The sequence below is a fragment of the Pogona vitticeps genome, chromosome 5 (assembly GCF_051106095.1).
Source record: "Pogona vitticeps strain Pit_001003342236 chromosome 5, PviZW2.1, whole genome shotgun sequence".
NCBI classification, from domain to species: domain Eukaryota; kingdom Metazoa; phylum Chordata; class Lepidosauria; order Squamata; family Agamidae; genus Pogona; species Pogona vitticeps.
Genome location: NC_135787.1, coordinates 112,592,063 through 112,610,437, shown reverse-complemented (window position 1 = coordinate 112,610,437; position 18,375 = coordinate 112,592,063). Strand labels below are relative to the sequence as shown.

The window sequence follows — 18,375 nt, the reverse complement described above, 5'->3', positions numbered from 1 at the left end:
TTACCCAAGGCCACATAGGCTGGCTCTACTTGCGGGAGGCACCATGGGAAAATCAAATTCCTAACCTCTGGCTTTGCAGCCAGATACCTAAACTACTCATACAAATTTAAAATTATGCCCTGAAACATCCGCCTGCTTGCTCACTGTTCCTGTGTGTGTGTGTATTGGCACATGTGGGTAGACAGGAGAAAAGAGAGAGGATGATGTTAATCCCACTCTCTTCCCACTGAAAAATATACCAGGTGAATGATATATTTGTAAAACACATGCAGTCTCCAAAGAAGTGGTAGGAGTGAGGGTGTAAACTTATTTTTTCCAATAAGGCGGCTTGAAGAACACTTTTAGTGTAAGCCCTCAAACAAAGCAAATATGATGGTAACTGAAAATACTCTAAACATTATTGTATGTTACTTATTAATGTTTGAAGGTGGGGCTTTTATTGTAACCTGTTTTTTTATCATAATCTTGAAGTAATCAGGATCTTAGTGTACAATCTGACAAGGAATGGTTGAGGAGTCTGAACTCTGTGAAATTCAATATGAACGGAGCTGATCTGAACCCTTTGAGTAAGGTACAGATTGCTATCCGTCTCTGCTCCCATATTTTTAATGTCTTCTGACATAGTTTTTACAGAAAACAAAACAGAAGAAATCCTCAGAATGTTTTATAAACCTCTTTTTTTTTTAAAAAAAAGTATTTCAAAGAAAAGAATTTTAGAGATGTGTTCTTGAATGGGATTTTGTGCAATTTGTTAAAAAATGGCTTAATGAGAAATAGTAAGAACAAACACGGGTGCAAGAGACTGGACTCATTTCTGCATTTTTGGAATGGACTGCCTTTCATATGCTGCCTTTCTGATGACTAACTCACAGAAGCATTTATGGTGTTCTTCATCCTTGTTTAATCTCATAGCAAACCTTGCAATAGGACTGGACCAAGGATATCTTGTGTGTTTAATGGCTGCTTGGGGATATGAACTTGAGTCTTCTCCATCCTAGTCCAACCTAGTATTATATGGTTACCAGACCTCAGGGTGACAGTTGAAGGTTGGTTTAGGGCCCAGCTGTGCTTCTTTAGGTCTCCAGGCAAGGAGATCAATTTTGGGAATGTGGCACTAGAGTAGGAAACAGTATATTTTTTGGCGGTGGGGTAACTGTAGAGCCTGGGTGTGCATTTCTACCCATTGCCAGCAGGTGCCTGGCTTGGCTGTCTCAGCAAAGCAGTGTACATGTGTGTTGTGTTTATGCAACACTGGCACCATATGAGGTCAGGAGCAAAGGTAAAGGACTGGGATGACTGCTGGGTATGTGTACACTTCGGCCCATCTTGCCAACAGGAGCAAGGCAGGGAGCAGAGGACTGGCATCATGTACCTTCTTGTTGCATTAGCCCAAGGAGCTTTGGAGCAGACTGGGAAAATAATTTTTCATGGGCTGGTGGGGATCATTTGGCAAGCCCCAAGAGCATGGCAGCAACCCCCCCCATGCCCCATGTTTTTTGTGGAGTCCTAGTGGGAATAGTAGCAACTAGATGTTTGAACATTTCTGACCATCCACCACCAAGAAATGGTTGTGGCTCAAGATTGCCATGGTACCCACTTTTGCTTAGCTTCTGGACCTCTCGTCCTGGATTCCCATCACGCCTATTTATCATATTTTTCTGTGAATAAGATGATACTTTCATCTAAAATCTTTAGACTAAAAATTGAGAGTTGTCTTATACATGGAAGTAAGGGGGAAGGATCAAAGCTTTGCAGGATTGCAGCCCTTTTATCCTGCAGCCCTTTCATCCCTGCTTTCCCCTTCCCCTTCCATCCTGCTTTTGCGGGGCTTAGGAAATGGAGGGGGAAAGCAGCAGTTGAGGTTGGAAAAGTGCGGTTCCTCTTATACATTGGGTCATCTTAAACATGGAAAAATACGGTATATTATTAGCTGGCCCAAAAGCAATCCAAGCAGCTGTCCTAACCTTTGGCTACCCAGTCTCTGTGACATCATGAAACCCATGTCATGACATCACAAGGGCATGCACATTATATATTGAGGGCTGGCCTTCCTATGCATAGGTCTTGGTCCTGTCCTCCTTGAGAATCAGACGCAGCTGATCTAGCAATTACAATAGGGGCCCCCATATCCACAGGATCAGTATCCTTGGTTTCACTTATTCGTGATCTGAAAATATTTAAAATATCAAAAGAAAAAAAAATCCAGAAAAAAACTATTTTCAGTGACTGTGCAATGAATAATAGTGAAGAATACATAGTATGGTGTCTGGTGCCCTCTAGTGGCTGGCTCTGGTAATGCATGTGAAAATAATTATATATAATTATTATAATTAGCATTCACTATTATCTACGGTTTTCAGTATCCATGGGGGCTTGGAACCAATCTGCAGTGGATATGGGAGTCATATTGCACATGCACTGATCTATCCTGATATCTAATGCATGTTTACTCAGTTACTGAAACTGGGTGGTTTATTTTTAAGCAAGTATGCACAAGATTGTATTCTGAGGCTGCATATGTGAGCGCATATATCCAGAAGTCAAATGGACTCAGAGAGACTTGCTTCTGAATCAACATTGCTAGAGCAATGGTCTTATGGGTGTTTAACATTTGTTGGCTCATATCCTAAGGCCCGTTCATAATGAGATAACCCTGGAGGCTACCAGCACCAGGACTTCCTACATTTTGTGGTAAGCCCATCCCACTACAATCCAGGGCTGGCCTCTTTTTCATCATAGTGAGGGAGCCAACACAGATGGTAGATTTTGTGTTATGAAAAAGCAGCAAAATTGCTAAGGCTGTATTCTTTACTGCCAGAGAGGGGGACAGGCATTTGTGAGATTTTATCTGTTGACTGTCAGAATAATTTCATTGATTTTGAATACTACGTATCTTGATTTATGTGGGATACATTTGCTACTCCACCTTAGGCAGCAAAATGTCTTAAATGACAAAGCAGCACAACAAGCTGGGTCATATTAACCCATGGCCGGGCCCCTAAGCTTTCAGGTGTTTTGGGCCCCCTCTAGCACTTCAGCCTTTCACCTCAACAATCTTTTGCCTCAGCCAAAACAAAACAAAACAAAACAAAAAAGGTGGACCCCCTAGTTCCTACGGGGCTTCAACCTTATAAATAATAATACTTTACTTGATAACAAGTAACGTAAGCCTTGCAGTGCAAGGCTGTTCAGCTTATGTGACTTCTCAGGCACTTAATGCAACTTTCCACAAAACGAAAGGCTCTTCCAGATATTGTCCAGCCTCCTTTCTACAATCTGGTCCTAAAGGAATGTGGAGTTTACCAGCATTTGGTTCCAAATCTTTTTCTCTTCTCTTCTCTTCTCTTCTCTTCTCTTCTCTTCTCTTCTCCTTCAGAAAACTGCTTCTTCAGAAATCTTAAATTCAAAATACTTAAGGAATCCACTTCTCTGGTGGAACGTTTTGTTTTGTTTTGAGTGCTGATTGAACAATCCCATCTTTGAGGCTCTCACCACAAGCATCAACTTCAAATGTGCAGTCCCATGGCCCTAAACTCTACCCTGCAGCAAAGCAATGTGAAAAATAAACCATGCCAAGAGGGAGAGAAAGAGCACAAAGTTGTGCTAAACAAGAATAGAAGAATTTTATTGGATGCAGGGGAATAATACTGATTACATCAGTGCAGAGCCTAGTAATGTACTGTAAATACAGTAAATGCTCCATCTAGAAACAGCTCAAAGATAGCAAACATGTACAAGATGCCCTAGCTATATCATATTTCTGAAGATAGATCTGGAAAATTACCTGTGAAAAAATATGCTATTATTTCTTTTTAAGAATGGAGAAAAGCCATTTCAGGAAATAACTCCTTGGTATTAAAGCAGTCTTCCTATTCTTCTTAAGGTTGATGCCAAAAGCAGGAGAATCCAAGATGAATGACCTCAGAAGCATTTATCTTGCTTGTTAGACTGTGAGACAAACACTAATGAGGCTACCTGGAAAATAGTCAGATGACTCATATTTGTTTTTTCTCTGGCTTTGCCTCAATTCTCTATAGGCCTAAACATACATGAAAATTTAGGAATTTGTGAGAGGTGGTGAAAGGTAGCTAGCTTTAAAATTCCCTTTGGATATTTAAAAAGAAAGTAGTCCAACCTGTGTTTTCAGTAGACATTGGCCTGCATCGTTGAAGAGTATTACATTATTTCCTGAAGTGACAACCAGATGCTCTAAGCCATTGACTTCCAGACTGGGGCTTTGATCATGCATTTCACTTCTAGGATTTTGGTTTGGCAAAAGTGAATCAGGCTGTTGATTAGGAATTGGCCAAACTTGGAACGTGAGCCTGGGCTGTGAGTGGATTGCCCTGTGCAAAGCCAGGAAGTATTCTACAGACCACAGCACAGGCATGCAAACATCAAGGAGAATGTTTTGCTATCAATGGGCATTGGCCAAAACATGCGCATTTGCTAGAGAGAATACCATATTTTTCTCTCCATAAGACGCACTCCCCCCAAATAGTGGGGGAGAAAGTATGTGCGTCTTATGGAGCGAACACAGAAAAAAGGATTCAACCACCACCACCCAGAAGCCTCCCACTGCCATGCTGGGAGGCCTCTGAACTGGCACCAGAGACTGCTTGCTGTTTGGTCTTCACCATTCTTCACTGCTGGCTTTCCAGGATCTGCTTCCTGGAGCCCACCTGGAAAACCAGCAAGGCCAACAGACCTATGACAACAGGCAGTGAAAACAGCCAAGGACCAAGGGGGAAAGAGTGATTTTAGAAAGACCAGGGGAAACCACAAACACAGTCCCCCACTTAGGCAGTTGATTTTTCCACATTTGGGGAAATCACAGGGATCAGCACATCCAAAGTGCAATAGATGAGCCTCACCCTGGGGAAACCACTTTGATGATCATGGTATCTCCCCTGCCAGGTATGAGTTGGAATGGCCCCTGAACCTCCTGCCCCTTTCTGTGCCCTGTCCCCCAAAGGCATGGTGACCCCCCCAGCTGCACTTCCTGATCAGAACAGGGCTGCACAGCCCCAGTCCCGAAAGAGGCCAAGAAAGCTACTCAGTGTTTTGGGGTGCCCACAGGACCCCCATCAGGGGCTGGATGTTCCTCCCACAATCCTCCAGTGCACAGATATTAGCACACCTAATATGCGGGGAAAGCGGGGAAATTCAAACTTTCAGTTAGTGAAGCGGCTGCTTGTCTGCTTCCTTGCTAATCCAAGCAGTTAGAGAGCTGAGAGAGAGAGACCTGAGACTGCCTGGTATTGTCGTTTTAAAATGTAAAATTTAGTTTAAAAGCTGTTTGTTTGGGGTTAGTGCTTGGGTGAAAAGGTGCTCCGTTTGAGTTGAAACCTGCTTGTGTAGAAACGTGCATACCAGTACTTGCTTTAAAAGCTGCCTGGGAAGTCGTTCAGACCAGTGCCTATCAGCTGTTAGGTGGGGAGAGGGGAGGGGAAAGGAGCACAAAATGGCTGCCGGCTGCCTGCTGGCTTTAAGCTATTTGGGGCTCTTTTTTGGCTGTTCTGGGGTCTACCAAGGGACTGTAAAGAGCCAGGCCCAGTCTACAGTACCTGGTAAGTGACTCCCCCCCCTAAAAATGCATTAATTAATTTTCAATGCATTTCTATGGGAAATTTGGATTCAACTTGCAAACTTTTCAACTAGTTCTGGGCATCTAATAGAGAATGTATTTCCAAAGGGTGTTGCAGCAAGGAAACTAACTGTGCCTTGTGACTTCTAACTGGATTACAGTACCTGCTTCCTGATTTCAGCTACTACAGTTTGTATTCAGTTTTTTTGGCTCGTCAAGAACATTGTTCATGGCTTTGTGTGGCCTAACCTGTTGTGCCTTGCATGTTATAAATGTTCAATTATGTCAGAAAATGGAGATTTAGTCTTATGCTGAGCATGTGCTACTGCTGGTGAATGGGATCAGGTTAAGCTTTGTGTTGCTGTTCTTTTGCATAACCTAAAGTAAATAAGGAAAACCAGCTGTTAAATAGTTCAATTCCACTATTTATCCCCCACACAACTAAAAGGGACCTCTCAATGCAGTGCCAAATCAGACAAACCATTTCTAACTTAATATAGGCTTGAGCTGTAGCTGGGCAGAGTTGCACAACAATCTCATATGTCATTGAGACATTTCTATAAGCATGGGTAGGAGGAGGTGGATGAAAGGAAATGTAAAATATAGGTAGAGTGGTACAGGTCTTATCACTGGCTGATAATGGTCTATATGTACTTGAATTAAATTTATGGTACACACATTTATGGTACATAAACTAGAGTACCCAAAGCTTTAAGTCTCTCCATTTGTTAATGACAGTGGTAATGGTTTTTAATGCCACTGTTGACTGCTGTTCACTTTACATGGTTCAAATGTTATTCTGTTATAGTTTATTAAATATTTTATTACACTATTTGGTTCAGAATATATTTTCCCTGTTTTCCTCCTCTAAAAATTATGTGCGTCTTAAGGTCAGGTGTGTCTTATGGAGCAAAAAATATGGTAAATTTCATGCTGTAAAATCAAATAATTTCAACCTTACCACAGAGATACAGAGATTCGGGTTGGGGCGGGGGTTCACTTTCAACTGAAGGACCATGAATTTTGAAAGCTGTTGTAAAAAATCAGTTACCCCAGGGAAGCATACTTTTACAGTTTGGTAAAGTACTTAAAATCACGTCTCTTTTCTCTTTCTTTTGTTTAAGTTTTACTGAAAGCTATAGGAACAAGATATCCATTTGCATGAGTCAGCGTCTTCTGGAAACAATAAAGATACCTATCTTGGGTGATTCAGTGTTCCACCTTTCCTGCTCCCAAGCCAATTTCCACCGAGGTGAGATCCAGATACCATTTGAACCCATTTCTAAAGATAAAGATGGGAGAAGTGACACAATGGGCAACATTTTTATGCAATACAATGAAGCCTTTGAAACTGGAAACATTTGAAGACAGATGTATTTTATTACATCACCAGCCTGCTGCCCCCATTACTTATAAACACCCACAGGGACTATTGAACACTAATGATGACAGTGGGAATTAATGCATGGATCAGAGCTGCACAGTTTAGGACCAACCATCAAGCCACCAGCAATGTGTGGTCTTGAACACCTCCTATTTCTGCAGTTCCAAGCAGATGGTGAAGTGAAATGTTTGGTAGGCTGCATTCAGATAAGTGGTAATTGTTTGTTCAAGCAATAAGAAAGGAAAGAATGTAATCTTCAACATTGTAGGAAATGCAGGATGTTTTCTTCATAAACTTCCAAAGGCTATTTTCAAGGTGTGGAATAACAGGGTCTCATAGGAGCAGGTGGCTTTGTTTTCCAAGAACTTGTGAGAATTACTTTTTTGAATTACAACTCCCGTAACCCCCAAGCCAGCACAGCTAATGGCAACCTCCTGGAGAATTCTAGGAACTGTAGTTCACAAATAATTTTGGTTCTTTCCCAGTCTCCATCTGTAGTTCTGGTCAGGCCTGGTGGCTCACATGATGACAAGCCCACCTTTTGTTGCTTCCCAATGGAATAAGCTGGGTTTCACTTCACTGCTGCTTTAATTTCATGCAAATGGCCACCGAATTCTAGTTTGTTTTCCCCAAAATTTTGAATCCATTTCAGTTTTCCATTTTACTTTTCCTGCTTGACAATCACAGTCTTAAAAGAGATGGAACCAATTATGTGTATGATATGCTGTCAAGTTGAAACTGACTTATGGTGACTCTAATAGGGCTTTCAAGGGTAAATGAAATATTTGAGGAGTGTTTTTTATCAATTCCACTCTCACCCAGTGAGTTTCCATGGCCAAACAGGGATTCAAACTCAGGGTCCCCGAGTCCTAGTCCATCCAGTGCACTATAACTAAAGAAATAAAGATGCTCGGTTGTTTCCAAATGTCTGAATGGGGCTACAGTTAGTCTATAAAATTTGCTGCCCCAAGAAGTGGTAATAACTGTCGCTTAACATAGCTCTAAAAGGGATCAGGCTAAATCTGTGGTGATGAACAGCTAGTAGTCATTGACCCCCCACACCCCAGAATAGTGAGACGATAAAAGTTTCATGGGATAAAATATGGGTCACACTTTATTAAATAACCATTATAGCCAACCATAAGTAGTGCAGTAGTGCAGAATCAGGTTTTGCATTGGGGTCTCACCAATCCCCATACCAAACAAATGGGTGAATCCCAAGCCCCAAGGTCTCATGGTCTTGAAGACAGCGAGACCCTGGCCGGCCCAAATGTGAACACCCCTGGACCTCGAGCCACCCCCCCCCCTTGGTGACCGTTGGTCTGGGTGTGGCCCCAGCACATGTTCCCCCACGCACTGCAACCTCACAATCCGCAGTGCTGGGAGGTTGGATGAGGTACACATTACCTGTGATTGCAAGGGGAGTCACAGAAACCTGTTCCATCCACACTACCCACCTGTGTGACCATTTATTTTCCACCTCTTCAAACAGCCTGCACACCTTGACCAGTGTGGGATAGGCAAAACAAAAAAACAAAACAAAACAAAAAACACACACACAAAACCCCTGCAGTCAACTGCCAATCACGATGCGGGTCAAAAATTCCTATCTGGCCCCAAAAGGTGACCAGAATACTTACACTAGTGCATAGGGTGTGCAGGTGGGCTGCAAGCCTCAGAAGAAGCCGAAAGGAGGGGGAGGAGCCGGCTTAAGAAGGTGCTCCTCCCCCCTCCCATCCCAAGTCACATTTGCGAGATTCTCCTGTCTTGCGATATCCTGGGAGGGAGGCAAAGAAGCTCCGCGCTGCCGAAGTGGACTCAGCAGTGGAGTCAGCTTTCTATAGTTATGTATTCTGTCCAATACCAGACAGTATGCTTTGAGCTTTGTGTATCATTTGGCAAGGAATACAGCAGGAGGGTTCAGCTGTGTTTCTGTTCTGCTTCTGGGCCTTTCGTAGCCAACTGGTTCCTGCTACGTAAACTGAATGCTGGAGTAAATAGGCATATGGTCTTGTTAAAGAGCACTCTTCTTATGTTCTTCAGTAGGAAACGGCATAAGGAGTTCACTATTTATTGGGAGAAAAATGATTTATAAGTTATGTGCGTGTGGATGCATATGTGTGTCTATTAGTCATTAAAAATAAAGCCATCTGAACTTCATTAGTGCTTGATCAAAAATGTGAAGGGCTCCCAGAGAGGAAACAGTTTAAAATCATAGTGCCATTATACCTTCTTAAACACTAGGTTTCTTGCTTGAGTCAGGATATAATCATCAATGTAATCTATTTAGTCTTTTTTGCTTTGGAGATGTCCACTAACATGCTATACACAATTCTGCACTGTATATAATTACTGAAGAAGGCCTTTACGGAGGGATCCAGAGTCATTAGGTTCAAAATGATAAATAAGCATGGCTTTAACAATTACCTACCCATGGTCTAATGCAAAGAAATCCCTGACAGTAATTATTAAGGATATGTTAGAGCTCCTACACTATAGCTTATCTTTTTCTTTTGGTAAAAACCTTCTGTTTCTTTGCTTTTCTCAGTTATTCACACATTCAGCTAGGTTACCAATCATTGCGATTTTGGGCTGATCCCAAAATTGTTTCAACCACAGGGCATTGTTTTATTGAGGAAGTGTCTGATCGCCTGATTTCCCCTCTGAATTTTAAGCTCCAAGATCAAGAACGGGGAAGGTATTTCTGTGCCATTAAAATTTTGAAGATGCAGTTTCAGCTGATCAACCCACTCATTGTTTCATTGGGGTGGTTGGGACACCACAACAAGCCAAAGACTGAGAATATCTTCGCTTACTGAAATTGAATAGAATTGCTGGGCCTGCTGACAAATTGTTCCCATAAAAAAATCACAAAGACAGCAATCATTCATTATCTCTACTGATTGCATGAATGTCTTCTATTTAAAAAAATTACAGTGCACATATACTAATAATTGATTTCAAATGATAACTTTTTATTCTGAATATACTGTTTATTCCACAATAGTTAAACACAACATTTTAAGGATTATAAATTTTTTTTATAACAGTATTGTACAAATTTTTACAAAATGTTTTTCTTTTGTTTCTTAGTTCAACCTCTTTAAATTCACAAAAGTGTCAAGAGCACACAAGGGGAGAAAACTCTTATCTGCCTAATGAACAACATTACCCCCACCCCCTTTTTTTCTTTTCTTTTTGTGAGTCTGTGAAGTGAACATCTCAGTAAGACCAGACCCTGGAGAAGAATGGTGGAGATGTTCCAGAAAATGTAAGAAGCCTGAGTAGCTTTCTCAGGTCTAAATTACAAGCTTATTTAGACTTCGTACAAGATGGTATCACTTTAGCCTCATCTACTTCTATTTCTCCTAGATGTAAGCTTCAGTTTCAATTAACACATACAGGTGGCAAAAGGTGGCAGCAAGTTTCTGAAACCCTGGACACTTTTTGAACTCTCTCTCTCTCTTTTTACAATAGTCTACAGTTAATATTAACAATATTAACAATATGGTATGAAAAAAACTAGCAACCCAGGAAATTGAGAAAAGAGCACTGAGAATGGAATTACAGTGGTTGCTCTTTTTCTGGAGATATTCCCAAATACAATAAGGATCCCTAACAGTTTAATCACAATTCAAACTGCATTTGGCTTAGTTGTGTTTTGCAGGATAAGCAGCATTGATCCAAGATTTCAAATGAATAGCCATAGATGTGTCATAGAGTTAATTTGGACGCTACCTTCGTTGTTCATGTGCCACTCCCCATGCTCGGCTTCCTTATTGTGTCATTAATAATGTGACAATCTAGTTCAGAAGAGTTGCCTAGGTTATCTTGGTAGTTTCAATGCCAGTACCGCAGACCCAGTAAAGGGAAATAAATGCTTATATTATGAGCACTCACATTATGTGGAAGCTGAGGACAAAGAAGCTGCCACTATGGTCCAGAACCCTTCATGTCTCACTTATATGAAGGTGGACTCCCTGCACTGAGAGGATTGTGGGGGCATTGCATTGTCTGCACCAGAAACTGAAAACATTCAGGTGTTTTTTTCCCCCCTAGATGACAGCTCCCATGATTATGAGCCACACTCACTATGAGATCTTAGGAGTTATAGCCTGAAAAAAAGCCACTTCCCACAAATGCTTCTCATTTCTTGCCTGTCCACTCCCACAGTGCATGAAGTAGTCCCCCCCCCCAATGCTATTGCCAATGTGAACAACTGGAGTGAGAGACTTCAGCAGTAGGGAAGCCCATACAAATACATCTCTATTGGCATACATTTCCATGCATTCTGGAACTCTATGCAGCTCAGGTTCCAAACTCTATGGAACACTATGCATGCAGAGATCTATGCCCATAGTTTTTTTTTCTGCTGAAGATGGTCACCTGAAACAGGTGGATGCAGGGAATGGGACTCATGAGGGGGGAATAATACTGGAATGGGACCAGCAGTGTACCTTCCTCAGCGTGTGGAGCCCAGTATCATGTCAGTAACATATGAATGGGCTGCTGGAAACATCTGAACAGAGCATAAATGTCCTACATAGAAGGGAACAAAGCATCTCCATGTCCTCTGAATAGATACTGAAAAGTTTAAAACAGCAAGTAACACTTGGGTTGCAAAGGTCACTTAAAAAGGGATTACGCCTCTTTGAAATGCAGTAAGGCCAGTGCTTAAATTCAGTCAAAGGAACCGTATACGAAAACTTACAAATGGCGAAAACTTACAAATGGCAGCAACACTGTTTTTCTTGTCAAATATAAGCAATAAAGCCTCAAGCATTAGAAACATGTAAAGAGATCATACAAGACTTAAAAATCTCCTCAGTCAAACTCATGAGAGATATGTCATGTTAAAAACCTGGTACAAAGATGGACCACACATCGTGTTCTGGCAGTAATGCTGGTTGTTCTGATAAAAGGGCAGGGGGAGGGGAGGGGAAAAGATTGTATTGTTTTCTTTCTTTTAAAAACGGAACTAGAATTACTTGGTTGTTGGATAGCACAGCTGGGCTTCATGGTCACTGTAGAAATTTAAAAAGTTCAAACAGCCTCCCAATATTCCCTTGATACAGCTAGAAGTTTTAAAGCAACATGGTATATGCTAAATGTAAAACTTTTTTTTTTAAAAAAAACACACACACATTATAATATGCACCCCCTCAAGCCAATTACTGTCAAATGGGAACATTACAGAGAGAAAGAGAGAGAGAGAGAGAGAGAGAGAGAGAGAGAGAATGTACAATTTGAAAGAGTTCACCTTTAATCTTAGAGGTAACTTTGCTATTCATAAGGTGACCTTTACAATGTCATGGTAAATCCCCCCCAATATATGTATATATGTATATATCTATATATCTACAGTGCTTTGTTTAAACATTAAACAACTGGATACTATTTGCATACGATCAGCAAAAAAAAGCATTTTCCAAACCACGAACAAGAATCCAGGATTTGAATGGTTTGAAAAAAAGGTGTGGCCAAATTTCAATGTGTGTACTTTGCGTTCTTTCATTCACCTTAAGCTACTTGAATTCATTAAAAAAGAAGGGGGGAGCATGACAGCCAGTGACAGGGGACAGAGATCCTAACCCAAAAAGCTGAAGGGGTTTCCTCATGCATCCTTCTCTGATGAAATGACGGGCCCTTGAGTAAGTTGGTGTGTGACAAGCTTTCCATGAAGAAAGGTCTCACTAGGCCAGATCAGGCCTAGGGACTGTACGCAGCCCACCCCCTGGTTTAATTAATTGATCGTTGATACGCCTCTCACACTTTGAAACATCTACTTTAACCAGAAAATATTTGCCTCAGTATTCATCAAGTGTTAGCTCTTCTCTGGATTACAAGGAGCTGGTTCTTGCATGGGTAGCCAACAGCTTTCCTACTTTAGCTTTCCCAGACATATTCTCTAGGATTCTCTCATCCTGCTTGACAGTTTATAGGTGAATACAAATACATTAAATTCAAGCACTTCACCGATTAGTTGACTCTAAGATAAAAAGTTTGGGTCACCACAGCAGTAAGGTAGTTTAGTGCTGATGAGACACTGCATTTTGGCAAGCCCATGGGGAGGGAATTTGATGCAATACTTAATATGGAACTATAATTTTCTAGCAACACCTATCATACTTAAGCTCCCATCCAGCAAATCTCTACCACCCCCAAACATTAATTAGAAGCTCCTTCCTCTGATTGCTTGCTTTTCAGTGAGGCCAAAGCATTAGTGATTAGTGATTAACTGACCTTGGATTAGGTGATTTCTGCTTTCCATATGGGAGACAGTTAATTACTAGGGTTTTAAAAAACTGTTTCCTTTTAAATATATATATATAAATTGCAAAATAACAGAATTTTGTAATTCAAAAATAACAATAAAAAGAGAGGAAGCCAGTAATTAACCCTCACCCTTGCAGGGACAAAAATTGAACAATTAATGGGCAATTTTATCAGTGTTACTGTAGCCATACCAAACAGGAAGCAATTAGAAGCAGTACCTACCAAAAAAAATTATTACAGGGATGATCTAAAAGAAATAATAGGATGAGATCAAAAAGTGGTTGCCAATGACATCTGGTGAAAAAAGGGAGTGAACTAAGGATAGAATATGAAAACAAATAGCCTAGCAGAATGATATACAAAGTGGTTTACCCAGGGTTATAGTAAGGGCATAATTTACCACTTAGCATATGGGTATCTACTATAAACATTCATTTGTGAACATTTTTATGTGTGGGAGTCATGGATGCTATAAAGTATCACTTAAGCATTCATTTTTAAGAGACTAGAATTAGATAAATCAGCAGGAAGTGTTTGTTATAGCATTACACAAGGGAGCATGTTTTTTCTTGTTAAAATGAAGGGGATTGAGAATTGTCTTTTTTTATGCCCGAATCCAATCCCCTTACAGACCTGGGCAGCCCTGATTGTTCGAATGTTCAACTAGGTGGAAAAATGACCTTCCTCAGTATCTTAATTCCTTAAGATACTGCCATTTCAAATACTGCTACGTGACAGAGATACAAGCTCTGGAACACAATCTATTCCTGAAAAGGTAAATCAAGTTAACTTAATTTAGCATAAGAAAATGCAAACTTATTCCTGCCCTAACACTTTCAAGACAGGTTCCACTCTGCTCACTTTCACAGCAAAAAATACTGGAACGCTGCACTTCTTTTACATGGTTGAAATTAGGATGCAAATAAATACATGCTCAACATACTTTGCTGCCTCTCCAGTGCCATCTTCATAAAGAGAAAGCTATCTGAGGAAAAGGACTTTGATTGGGCAAAGACTGGGCTAGTTGCAGCAGCACCAGAAAGACATGTCCCTGTCTTATTTTTGTTCCACCATTTTGAAATTGGCTAGTATTCCCTCAGGGAATATATGCAGAAGCACTCGCTTTTCCAAAAGAAACAACTGGCATTCCATAGGGCCTTATGGAAAGAACTGAACAATCCAAAGTAGTCACTCCTTTATTATTTAGCAGCAGCAGAAGAAAATAATTCAGTGTTTTTAGCATGACCAAAATCAAAGCGTAAACTTTAAATCCATGTTCAAGTTTGACTGGATTAAAAAAAAAACAGAAACAAAACCAAAATGACCACTCCAATGTAACACTTTCCCCATTTGGGATGCAGCCGCTTGCCAGCATAATGATATTAGGATTTTGCTTTTAAAAAGATTTTATATATAAAAAAATTGCATATTGCAGCTTATAGTAGAACTGTATAATATCAGCATAGTTGCAGTCGTTGGTTCATCTTGTCTTATAATACTGATAAGTTGTGAAAAAACTGGGCAGTGGGCAAAAGGGTTCCTGCTTTGTGTTTGATATTCTACACTAACATTTTAATTTACTTCACTGCTCTGATTGATCATCTGGTTCATATAAAAACAGTGTTTTTGTTATTCACAATCAAGCATCTTTGTACACACATACAGATTCAAGGCTCCCATTGGTTCAGGTTGTGCTACTGTTTCAGTAAGATCCAGCTCCTCTCGTACACTAACACTTTTACCGTGAAGGACAACGGTTGGAAGCTTTACAGATTCTAAAAAAGGAGCAATGATATTGGGTGGAAATGAATTTTTTAAAAACAAAACAAACACCAACCCTACAAAGTACAAATCTGAGCAAACATTCTCTTCTAAAAGAAGTAGCTGAAATTTAATTTCATTTAGCTAAAATATCTGTATATAACATTATAAGGTGTTTTCATTGGTATAAAATCCTCCTGTTTACACAGACAACTAAATGTACCGTACCTCTTTTCAGCTTTTACATTGCACAGTATATTCAGATATCTGTTTAACAATACATAACTTAAGGTTAAAATTGCATCACATTGCAATATTTGGCTTCTCACACAACAGAACAATCACTCAGTTACCTTTAAATTAACTATACTCTACCATTGAAAGAGAGAGAAAAAAACCTGAAAGAGACAGCAAAGCGGCAGCTTTATCATCATGCAAAATACCCTTGGAAACCAACGTTCAATATTCACAAAGACATTTTTATTCACAAACTTTGTGTCTGAACATTTTGGAGGACTTGGCTAGTGATACGTCAGTGCTGAGGGAATAAGAATTGTGATATAGGCAGCAAGAATTGTGCAGCGAGAACAGATGCAAACTTTGGGATGAGAATCACTTTTTTTCCTCCCTTAAGGTATGAAAAACTTTCAGGAAACTTTCTGTTTAGATCTTGCAGGGCTGTCTGGTTTTTTTTTTTCTGTCTTTGAAAAGTTCTGCATTTATTTTAGAAACTTCCTCAAGCTTACCCATTGTACTCATTTTTTCAGGAAAAAAAATAAAGATCATTCATCATAAGGCATTTTTCTTTATGGAGAATTGCTGTAGCTGGCCAGCCCTAAAGTCCTCAGTGCAGCACACACAAACATTTGACTGGTGTCAAACACTTCCCTCAGTACTCACAAAACTCTAAAACCTCCATAATTTTTAAAGCTTTTTTTTAAAAAAACAAAACACACACCTTGTGCCCAGGATGCACTGAAAAGCTAAATGCTTGTCTGCAGCTGCCATCTTCATTTACCCAGAATGCCTCTGTGTACCAAAGGTCCAGAGACATTACACAGAAGTGCCAGCTGGAACTAGCACTCAACTTTGCCATGTGTCCCCATGCCTATTAAAGTTACAAGCATCTAGAGGGAAAGAAAAAGAGGCTTTGCCACAGACAAACTTAGGGGGAGTGATAGGGAATAGCTATGATTATGTTGAGGGATGCTATGAGGGGCTAGGAAGGGTTGCAAGTGAGGTATGGAGTTTTTCTTCTTCCTGAATTCGGGGGCGCATGTTTTTTTGTGCTTATAGTGAATTGGGAGGATGTTTTGGAAAATAATTCATGGGAATTATAGGGATCATCCTATTGATGTGGGTTTACAGGAGTCGTTTCCAGTTTTGATTCCCAGACCCCATGTATATCTAATGGTCATGTTTTCGGGCAAATTACCTGTCTTTCAACCCACCAGTTCAACTCTTGTAAAACAAGTGTGATTGGCCACACTTACCATAGCAGCTATTACTGTAAGTTTGTCCATGACATGTTTTCAAATGGCCAGTTGTGCCCACCAGCACTCAAAGTTTGAGGAACCCTGGGCTAGCTAATTATGAAATGACCACTGGATGGTCATGAAACTGAAGTCTGTTTTGCATTCTGAACATAACAAATGTTGAATGCAAGCACTAAATAATCAGTATCCAAAACAAGAGCGCTAAGGAAGTGACAGGGTTTTCCCCACCCCAGTCTTACAAAATATTAGTTTTAAAGAATAAAGAGTGCAACAAATTCAAAACTAAGATCAAATAAACACAAATAATTTAACCATTTGAAGGGGAGCCCTTTTTACATAAAAGTATTCAAAAGCACAAAAAAAAACCCTGCAGCTCCTGAATAAAGCACATGTAGAATTCAGTTCCAATGGCCTAGATGATGCAGCATTCACACACGTCTACAAATCTGACACGCCAACATGCAGTCACGGTGGGTGTCTTCAGCCTGTCCCAATGAAGATATCAAGTAATAAGCCTTGCCCTAGATCTGCACTCGTTGCAGACTGACCCCCCTTCTTTACCGATGAAATGGTAGGCTTGACTTGTTACGCAGCTTTTGGTTTTAACAGGGTCATAACTGGCAATATCTACTGCCAGATAACAGCCAGAGTAGGATAAGCTGGATTGCTATCATAGACCACAGTGATGGGGTCAGGCCAGAGACTCCACCACAGTCTCTTGAATCCTCCTGCAGATTAAAAGAAAAGAAAAGAAAAGAAAAGAAAAGAAAAGAAAGAAAGAAAGAAAGAAAGAAAGAAAGAAAAGGTGTGTCAGTATTAGCTGAAATGTTACATGATAAGAAAGATTATTGCCTGACTTAACCAACAGCTTTCCCACTTATGAAATTTATTCTCATAAGGCTAAGACTCATGGGAATCAAGAAGCTCACTAAGGTATTTGTATCCAAAATAAAAAGATCTCTGCGTAGCCATGGATCTTCTTAGTTAAGATCTTGATCTTAGAACTGCAGAGGTGGAAGGAATCCAATAGATGATTGAGTCCAAGGATGCACAGTGGGGAATCAAACACCCAACCGTATCTAAACCACTGAGCAGCTCAGCTACTTCGCTTGTGCCAGAGCCTTCTGGTTTGGCGTACCTGGTGTCTGATACCTATAGCAGTTGCCCAAACTCAGCATGCTCTGAGAGGTGCCCCAAGTCAACACTATCACCACTCAACCCAAGTTGTTTGGAAAAGAACTTCAATTTATTTTCAGGAGTGGCTTTGTCTCCACTTTCTCACCTTACTTTGCAATCCATAGGATTTAACAGCTGCAAAACAATAGTTTGTATGGAACTGTACCCTGAAAACATTCACATAAAACATGAGCACAAACAAACAAATGCCCAGGATCATTCTTGTAGTCCACCACAATGCATGCATTTACAGAAATGCTTTCAAAGGACAAAGTAGCCAGTGGGTGTGGTTTGAAGCTAAATTAACCCCTAGTTTAATAGTTTAATTGTCACCTTTGCTACGAGTTGCAGGAATATAAAAACATACTCGGAAGCAACAACATCACTGTAAGTATTCCTATACAATCAGACTTCTGTTTGGGTCAACTTATTGTCTACCTCGACTCCTGAGGAGTCTCCAAAGTTCAGAAAGGTCACTCTCACTCTCTGAATCTCACCTTACAGGTCTTCCATCTTTGTTTTTCAACTACAAATATCACAAATTAACAAGTAAGTAACTGTCAAAGGCCAGCACAAGTGCCAGGGACAGAACCTGAGGCAGCATGTCTGTGAAACACATCATCCACTCAGCTAAGGATCCTACTAATCCTAGATCATATTATGAAGAGTATCAAACTACGGTGGAAATAGAAATG

At 40.4% G+C, this 18,375-nt stretch overlaps 1 protein-coding gene and 1 pseudogene across 7 annotated transcripts in view; both read right to left on the bottom strand.

The window, feature by feature from the left end:
• Window positions 1–4,770: 4,770 nt before the first annotated feature.
• LOC140707831 (U1 spliceosomal RNA) lies at window positions 4,771–4,925 on the bottom strand (annotated as a pseudogene).
• Window positions 4,926–9,925: 5,000 nt separating this feature from the next.
• CACNA2D1 (calcium voltage-gated channel auxiliary subunit alpha2delta 1) overlaps window positions 9,926–18,375 on the bottom strand; it is a 540,926-nt gene continuing 532,476 nt past the window's right edge. For 5 of the 7 annotated variants that reach the window (XM_073000729.2, XM_078394286.1, XM_078394285.1 and 2 more), the window contains one exon: window positions 11,893–17,232. In XM_073000729.2, coding sequence (XP_072856830.1) covers window positions 17,196–17,232 — 37 coding nt within the window. In that variant the 3' untranslated portion in view covers window positions 11,893–17,195. Of the gene's footprint in view, window positions 17,233–18,375 lie in introns of all 7 variants that reach the window. The other 2 variants (XM_073000730.2, XM_078394287.1) reach the window with 1 other exon arrangement.